Source organism: Podarcis filfolensis, assembly GCF_964270895.1.
Source record: "Podarcis filfolensis genome assembly, chromosome: 2".
NCBI lineage: Eukaryota > Metazoa > Chordata > Lepidosauria > Squamata > Lacertidae > Podarcis > Podarcis filfolensis.
Window position 1 is genome coordinate 69,576,963 of NC_139605.1, and position 9,734 is coordinate 69,586,696.

Consider the following 9,734-nt stretch of genomic DNA (forward strand, 5'->3'; position numbering starts at 1 on the left):
TTATTGCATATAGTAGTTGTTTTGCCATTCCTTTTGTTGCTTAGACATGCCTGTGATCTGAGGCACAGCTTTTGCTATAGAGCCATAATATGTAATTCTTCCCCTCACTTTGCCCTACCATCCTCCACAGTACTAAACATGCATACAGCCAGATGGGCTGGATATAAATAATAATAAATTACTATTATTATTATTAATACATAATTTTACTTGTATACCACCTCCACAGTTCAAACCATACTCAAGGTGAAAAAATACATAATTACAACATAGCAAAAGTAGTCATAAACAATAAATAAAGCAACAAGAGAATACACAACCAAACTGAACAATTTCCACGTAAATCATAAGATCTGTTTTTTAAAAGCAAACAAAAATCAATAACAAAAATAACACCCTCCCCAAAAATAAAACAATACCCCTTAAACAGTATTCCAGCCAAGGAGTCCATTCAGCAGTCTTAGCTTTTGTAGCTGGAGTCAGTCAGGGGCCCATCACCCCAGGTGACCCCTACCATTTCATAGAATTATAGAGTTGGAAGGGACCCCAAGGGTCATCTAGTCCAACCCCCTGCAATGCAGGAATCTCAGCTAAAGCATCCAACATCCTTCTTTAATTGTGGTGCCCAGCATTGGATGGAGTATTCCAGGTGTTGTCTGAGGAAGACAGAATAGGGTGGTACTATTACTTCCCTTGATCTGGACACTATACTTTTGTTGATTTGTAATCAAATTGCCCCATATGAATAGGGTAGTTTTGAGCAGGACCACACCAAATGTCCTCTGGTTTCATCTCCCTCCCTATCCTCCAGCAATTTGCTTTTGAATTCATTTGTAAAATACTGTATAATTTAAACAACAAAACATTGGACTTGGATATGTACCTTTATGCCACCCCACTCCCCCAAAAGGCCTCCATATTTTTTTTAACCTTCTAACAATGCTTCCCTACTTCTGGAAGGGCTGTACACAGATAGGAGATTATTAGTTGTGGGTTTGGGTTTTTTTCTGCTTAATTAAAAAAAAAAAGTCCTTAGGAGGATTGATCCAATGATTCACAGGTGTTTAAAACATTAAGTAAAGAAAATGCAATATATTAAGGTCAGGGAGTCCTTTTCCTTGCAAGTAAAGGATGTAGTTTCCCCAACAGAGGATATATCACCTACTTAAACTAATAATATCTGGCTTGCTCAGACGCTTGGTCAGGTTTTACCACTCATCCCTAATATAAATGTGGAAATCACTTGGCTGTCAAGATTACCAATAAATGCAGAAGAATAGAGCGGCGGCGACTGAGGGGGGGCGCTGCTCGGAGTTAGCCAGAGGCGGTGCACGATGGCCGGTAACAACGTAATGGACCCGCGGCGGCCAAATCGCGTTCTCAGATACAAACCTCCATCCACAGAGAATAACCCTACCCTGGAAGACCCCACACCAGACTACATGAATCTACTGGGAATGATTTTTAGTATGTGTGGCTTGATGCTGAAGCTAAAGTGGTGTGCCTGGATTGCTGTCTACTGTTCATTCATCAGCTTTGCCAACTCTCGGAGTTCAGAAGATACCAAACAGATGATGAGCAGCTTCATGTTGTCTATCTCGGCTGTAGTGATGTCCTATCTGCAAAACCCACAACCCATGTCTCCTCCTTGGTGAAAGGTTATTGCCTCTCTTCAGAGCTCCTCTTGCAAAGCAGAGGTGCACGCCCTCAACAGAGAGGACTATTTTCTCAGGCAATGCAGATCCATTTGCACGTGTCTTGGGAGTACTCATTTTGCTGCATTAATAAAGTGATGGTTATTAGAGATGCTTTGGCTACATTGCCAACTTGGCTTAGTGTGTTAATACGTAATGCATTTCACTTGAGCTGTAGTTTAGTTCTTAGCCAACCAAACATCTACAGTGTGCTCTGACTGTACTTCCTGTACTGTTCGGGTTTTCTGCCCAGTTAAAAAAGGAAATACTCTTATTCAGAATAACAACGTCCTTAACTTTTACAAACCAAAAAAAAAAAAAAAAAAAAAAAAATGCAGAAGAATAAAATATCCTGGAGTCTTACTAACTCAGCAGTTTCCAACAATGTGTTCTGAGCGAAATGTTTTCTAATTATAGAAAATTATTTCTGCAAACATGTTCCTCGGAAGGGATTTCTTTTTTTGCAGTCCAAGAACAGGAATGGAATAGGATGCTGAGAAGTCTTGGGGGACAAAAATCCTAATAAACTGCAAATAAACTTACTCCCAGTAAAAAAAGTTGTCCAAAAGTCTGTTTGAAATAAAGGATTGATCACAGTAATTCATTTAAAAAGTAAAATTGAGTACTGGTACCACAGACTTAACTGGAATCTCTAAGCGGCAGATTTGTCTACCCTTCCTAATATCAATGCTACAAGTGAAACACATCTTTCTGAAAATAATAAGAATGCCACCAACTTACATCTATTATAATCATTGAAGCAATAAATTTCCTGTTAAGAAACATATAGCTCAATAATAATGAGGTGTAATGTTTTCCTGTTCAGTTTATATTCTCTTCCATAACAATAATCTAGATTAAGATTTTAATCTATGAACTCTTCCAGTCAAAGTTAACTCTTGCATTCTTAAATGTGTCCCACTGAAATCAATGAGTGATATCCAACATTAGTCATGTCCGGACTGAAGTCAATTGGTTTCGTCTCATCTGCTCTGAGTGTGACTAAAATTGCATATCATCCAAAAGAATTAAAAGTATGTAACCTTTGCCTGGATTCTGAACACAAATCCGCAACCGTCACTTTTCTAACCAATAAAAGAGAAGGTTGTTTTGGGTTTTGATATTTGTGGATTGGCTCCAATGGGATGCCACCTTTCCTGAGCCACCTCTGCACGGCTTTGCAAAGCAGCTCAGGGAGGGCAGCATGAGAAGTAAGGACACCATGCGCCCTTCGATCGCAGCCTCAAACCCCCCGCCCCCCCCCCGGTTTGGGGACCACAGGTTCCCCAGCCCTCTTATTAGCCGAAGCTATAGTGTGGCTTACAAAGATAGTAACAATAAATAAAGCAGTAAATATCAATAACAGAACAAAAAGCAGAGCACATCAAATTCCAGCATAAAAAAACAAAAAACCACTAATGGAATTGGTGGAAATGTTTTAGCAATGCACTTCAGGTACAGAGTCTATGAGAAGGATCCACAAAAGCCATCCACTGTTTTTATGTTCCCCTCTTCTCTATTTTGCAGCCATGCAATCTCCATCAAACTCCAGGAAGACCTGGGAGCCCAATAATTGCATGGTTCATTGGTTGTCCTATCCTGTTCCTGGACAGCAAATTTTATGATGGTGATTAAAAAATTGTTGTAAATCGTACCATGAATTTTAATTAAGTCTTCTGCCCGTATCTTAACTTTTCTAACACCCGTGATTTAGTTTGCCGTGTTATCTCTATGTAAGCTGCTCTTTAGTACATCGGTTAAGAACTAATGAGAGGCTCCTATTTCTTTCCTTCTTCTTTTTTTTTAAAAAAGAAATAAAGTTACTTCAGCTAATTATACAGCCATCCATTTAGCTGATCAAACATGTACCGTTTCAGCAGATAGGGGACCCTGCCACAGCAGAGCCGTTCAATAGTCCAGCAATATCACATGACTCAGATTGTATAAAGAGTACGAATGATTTCCGCTCACAGATATATAATGGAGGTATCTCTTTACAAAGCCCCTACTTCAGGCCAGCTGAATGCCTTAACAGTGCCTCAGAAACCCTGCAGCCCTAATCCCTTTAGCAACAAAGATCTGTTTCTTTGCTTAGCATGAAGTAGGCCTCAGAGGCCTGTGTGTGCCTTGGCCTCTAGGCCAAAAGCCTCCTGTTTACAATTTCCCTATTCCTGTTTTTAATGTTGTTCTGAGAGGAGCCACAAAGGGCTAGTTTTGTCCATGAGGAACAAGGGAGCTATTAGAGAGGGCCGGAGGAAGGAAGGAAGGGAGATCCAAAAGGAGCAGTCCAGGAGGGATTAGCATACACAGCTGTTCCCTTAGGGAGTGCAGCTTTATGCATTTTATAATTTCCCGCTCATTTACATTTTATTATCTTACTTCCTGGTTTTCCTATCTCATCCATTTTTTTACAGTATCATCTGCCCGTTTTACTGGATTGGATTGCTAAACTTTAAAAATTAGTATGCTAACCCTTGCGATTATTATCAGTTAAATTCTCAGGGTGTTTGAGCTGCCCTGGTTATTATAGAAATTATACAGGTTTTGGTGTTTCTCTCCTTCTTCTTCACGTTGGCCATCAATCTCCACTTATCAGGACCTGTCACTTAAACACACATACATGCACATACAAGTCTGCTCATAACACTCCACATTTACCAAGACTTGATGAATTTAGATCAATTAGTATGCAATAATGCCAGTTAGATAGTAACCAAACACAGATGTTGGCTCCTGCATTGCTATACTTTGTTTTGGTCTGTTCAAGGAAAAGCAATCATTTAAAACTTTAAATATTGGCATATATGATATTACATTATCAATATTTCATAGCAATAAAGTTTTATTTAGTAATACAGTACTGGATTTTACATCACTGCTCTGCTATCAAAACATTTCTGGGGAACAGAAACAGTGCTATGGTGGTAGGAGAAATTACGGTAAGTGTTCAAACAGCACTGGTGCTACTATGTCACAAGAGACTGTACAATCCTACCATGGTTTTGAGATCTTCTTTTAAGTGAAGAGCATGACTTTTGAAATTATAACATGAACCAGATGTAAGCAAGATTTCACCAGCTATGAAGAGGAGAATAAATGAACAAGCCTCTTTTAGATGTAATGCTAAACCATGGCAAGCCTTGGAATTGCACTTTTTTCATGTGCAAAGGGGGAAATGAGATGCTTCTGGCTTGCAACAAACCACTTTCCTGTTTTGCCTGAATATGTGGAATTGTGACTTGTACAAACTTTATTTATTTATTTATTTATTTACGGCTATTAGCCCATAAAATATGTACAAACATAAAAACACAGGGACATAAAAACAGATATATCCGACAACAGAAGGTGAACACCACGATGCAAGGGTGGGTCATTGAGCAGAGCCAAGTGACGGCTTGGGGCCAGGAGAGCTCCAAGGGATGGATCACAGAAAAGGAAAACTAAAGACGAACTCCGACATGCACTCTCAACATAACAGTCCAATTAGTTTTGATGTTGTTGTTGTTTTTTGGTGGTTTTTGAGTGTGAGATAACCGCATTCAGAAATCTCGCCACCTGCAGAGTTACAGAAGGCTCTGTATCCTGCAAAAGCAGTGCGGCGTGTGACTCAACAGGCCTGCCAACCAAGCGCAGTAAAACAGGACCCAGGAATTTAGCCCTGGCTATGCTATGTAGGGGACAGTTGAACATTATATGTGAAAGAGATTCAACAGTTTCCCCGTCACACACGCATAGCGGAGACACCAAACCATTGGAAAATCTGTGGTTCAGCAGGTTTGATGGAAAGACATTGAACCTTGCACGAATAAATGCACGTCGGTGTGGTACTGATGAAAGAGATGACATGTATGATGGAAGGCCAAGTGGTGGGGTTATTCCGTGATACCTGGGGGAGCAGACACCCCCACCCCTGGCGAGGTTGTGTTGATTTTCAATGTCTGCTAATCTTTGCTCAATAAGGCTTTTGGCTGAGCGTAAGTTCATCTTTAAGGAGTCCGCTGGGGAAATTCCGATGTACAAACTCTTGTTTTGTCACAGGGTATCAAACCAGGATCAGATCCTATTTTGTGAACAAACTCTGGTTTCCTATCAACTGCCTCATTCTGATTTGATACCTGGTTTGTGAGCTAATAGCTTCACTTATTCAAACAAAGCAGCACAACGTACTGACAGAAACATCTAATCTCTCCCCTTCACACACAGTGGCAATCTGTGGTTGGCCATTACATCTGAACTCAGCTTAATGCCTTCAGAAAGGAGGCCAGTTAGCTGGCTTTATTGCTATCAACTTGTTTCCCCTGTTTCTCAGGTAGAAGGGAGATGATTTCTTGGAGTGCATGACTGGCAGTAAAGGTAAAGGGACCCTGGACCATTAGGTCTAGTCGCAGACAACTCTGGGGTTGCGGCGCTCATCTCGCTTTATTGGCCGAGGGAGCTGGCGTACAGCTTCTGGGTCATGTGGCCAGCATGACTAAGCTGCTTCTGGCGAACCAGAGCAGCGCACAGAAACGCCGTTTACCTTCCCACCGGAGTGGTGCCTATTTATCTACTTGCACTTTGACGTGCTTTCGAACTGCTAGGTTGGCAGAAGCAGGGACTGAGCAACTGAGCAACGGGAGCTCACCCCGTCACGGGGATTCAAACCGCCAACCTTTTGATCAGCAAGCCCTAGGTTTAATCCACAGCGCCACCCACGTCCCCATGACTGGCAATACTAGCACTGTTTTGCCATGATTAACAAGGATTACAACCTATAAACTATAAAGTCAGTTTTTTAGCATCAGGCAGGGAAGGAAAATAGATTTCCCTTAGCTGTTATTATCACAACAACATTGGAGATGGAACAGATCTTCAGAGTTTGCTGTCATATTGTTGGAGACATATTCTGCAGGGAAACCAGGATGATCCTATGTTTCTGGGCTTGAGATGCTTCCAGGTGGGCCTTAATATTGCAGACAGGTTGCAGATTAAGTGAGAAATATGGGCTGAAGAACGTGGACACTGCAAAAACACTTGAATGCATGAGGGCCAACCAAACCCACAATAAACAGCAGTCAGAAAGTAGCATTACCTAATGGCTCTGATTTGGAAATAATACCTTTGGACCTAGGTCTGCACTCTGCACATATGCTAGTATGCTGTTTTTACGCAGAGCTCCCCAAGTGCTATTGCTTCTATTGTAACTGGTACTTGGCCTTTGTTTAATGCAACACAAAACTCTGAATTGTACATGACATGGAGAAAAGCAGTTACATTTTGAACATATTCTGTGTTCTAATGTTTGTATTTACTTTGTAAAGCTATATCAGGACCACTCAACATTTTGCTTTTGCAGAGTAGCTTCTGCATCTCCATAATGTGTCTGAAGCCGTCAGGAGGTATAATCTGTCTTTGCAAGAGCTGTCTCTCACCCTTCAGGATATTTCAATATTACAAATTAAACTTTATTTTAAAGGAATTTAGCAAAATGAATCTCTTTCCTTGCCCGCAAAACATTTTAAATACTTTAAAACATATCTGAAATAAATGTGTCATTCTTCTAAGGAAATATTCTTAAACATTCTCATGGAATTTGAGTGTTTCCTATAGGAAGCCATTGTAAACTGGTCTTGAGTAACAGAGAAATGTCTGTGATTAACATTCTCCTGATTTACCCTGGGACATCAAGTCTAAACCCTTCCTTCCTGCCCAAAGTGGAATTATCATTAACTGGTAACTAGTTTTCAAGAGGAACATTTTTTGTAGTCTGTGGAATTCTTCCAGGTATATACTTTTTTTTCAATTTTTATAAATTAAAATGGGGAGTTGAAGCCAGATGCCAACAAAAATGCACTTACTATATACCAGCTAGCCAAGGCAGCAAACCACAAGTTAAGCAACACAACCTCTAAAATATCCTTTCTAGCACTGGCTGGTAAAAACACTTTACAAAGCCACAGTTGCAGTTACTCTTATTACTCATAATATCCTTTATGGAGATGAACTTAAATGATACTTTAGGGAGCATAAGCTTCAACAACCCCAGGCAAACCTTGGTTTTTGGTTCTGCAGCAAAGTTTTCTTTTACAGGATTATACACTACAAGCAATGATTGCAATGTTGACAATCATGTCTGCTCTTTAAATCACTATCTGCCTGTGTGGAAAAGCCTTTCTCTTCTTTACGTATTTAGGAGAATTGCATGGCAGATTTTTCTTGCCTAGAGGTGTTGTCAAAGAGATATTGGGAAGGATATGGTCCTGAGTGCCATTTTCAAAAAGGGAGCGCAGTTGGGAAAAGGTTGTCACTCATCAGTGTTCTGTTATGGACATTTTACCCAACATTTTTTTCATTTCTTACCCTCCCTGTAAAGGCTTTAAAAATACTTATTTAGAACTACAGTATGTGAAGTAGTATGAGAGAGACTGAGGGCGCTTTTACATGGCAGTTTTATTGTTGACTTGGTGCATCTCATGCACAGCCGCCACCAAAATGCTGTTCCACATTATTTTCCCATTTAATCTGGGGGGAATATTTCCAAGGAAAATCCACTAAGTAACAAAACAAAAAACCTGTAGTAATGGCAAATCAGGATGAAATGGGAGAGAAAGTGGGATGACATTTGATGAGGATGACATTGTGAGGATGCTGTGAAAAACTTGCATGCATGAGCAGCACTGAGTACTGTACACAGTAAATTTCTGTGTGGAAGTGCTGTGTGGAAGTGACTGGACACTTTGTGTCATGGAAAGTTGAGAGGACATATCAGTCAGGGTTAGTGCTTTTTTTCTAGAAAAATAGGTGCCAGTACTTCCCATGAAGTTGTTACAATAAGTGCTACACTTTTTAACAACAACAAAAAGAGGTGCCGGTATTGTGTATCTTTGAGTACCCCCCTCCCCGAAAAAAAGCACGGGCCAGAAAAAAGCACAAAGTCAGTACTTTGTTGCCTGTTAAACAAGAGCAGAGCAAGAACAGAAAACTCCTGCCTCCATTCAGATACAACTAAGTCCAGTGTCACCCAGGAACTAAGCTATAAAACCATCCCCATACCCAGTGACCTTTATGGCTCAGCAAGTACTTGTGCTGTCAGTTGAGAATTTATTGTAGAATCAGTATTGTTACATACCTGCATTTTTCATAGCACCCACATATCGTAATAAAAATTCTGCATTCAAAAATGTGTGTATTAGGAGAGTTTGCACTAAAATGCCAATGAATTTTCCTAAGGATTTTTGGGGGGAAATGCTGCAGAAATGCAGAGAACAAAATTTAAGGTTGAAAAATTGAACAAGTTAGAGAACCAAAATGGACAAATCCTTCCATCACTACTCCCAGGTAACTGTATAGGATTGTAGCCCAAAGCTAATAATGCTTGCTCTTGTACTCTTGCACATTCCTAGTAATGTTTTTTTTTAAGGTGCACACAAACAGGACAAGAAATATCTGCACACTTACTCAGAGAAGGAAAAGGTAGTGGAAGGTGGATGAGGAATGAAGAATGGGAGGTGGGGGTGGGAATAGTGCAGACACATTTTGCCAAGCTACACCTCCTGGTTGTGAACCGTCCTGTGATCCTCAGATGATATATATGCGCAACCCAGGACCCTAATACTTCAAGGCATTAGCACCAGCTTTTGCCCACAATTGAGGGGGCTGATGTCATGTCACGTGACGTCCCACACATGATGTTGCACAATGCCATGACATCACCACTGGATATTTAGGGGGCTTAGCCCTCTTCTTAAAAACTGGGGGGGGGCAAAGTGCTGCTGCCTCAAGGACTGCCTCTCCCCCCATGAACCCACACATACCCTGTGTTCATCATCTGAGGAAATTCTCTGTGTGCTCCTTTCCAAGGGAGGTGTGAAAGGGCTTCTCAGTGGTGGCTCCCCATTTATGGAATGCTAATTTTAAGTGTCATGCAAAAGCACTTTTATTTACTTAGGCCTTGGGCCCTAATTTCCACATATTGTTAGTAGGGTTGGGGTAGAGTTGTAGCTGCTCTATTATGCATATTATTATGAACATTTTAGGTTGTTTTTATTATTATTTTAT

The 9,734-nt window shown here is 40.6% G+C and overlaps 1 protein-coding gene across 1 annotated transcript; it reads left to right on the forward strand.

Annotated features, from left to right (window-relative positions):
• Nucleotides 1-1,287: 1,287 nt before the first annotated feature.
• LOC310752715 (PAT complex subunit Asterix) lies at nt 1,288-1,804 on the forward strand. The gene has a single exon (XM_083593638.1). It carries the CDS (start codon nt 1,335-1,337, stop codon nt 1,653-1,655), a length of 321 nt encoding a protein of 106 aa, XP_083449764.1. The 5' UTR covers nt 1,288-1,334; the 3' UTR covers nt 1,656-1,804.
• Nucleotides 1,805-9,734: the final 7,930 nt, after the last annotated feature.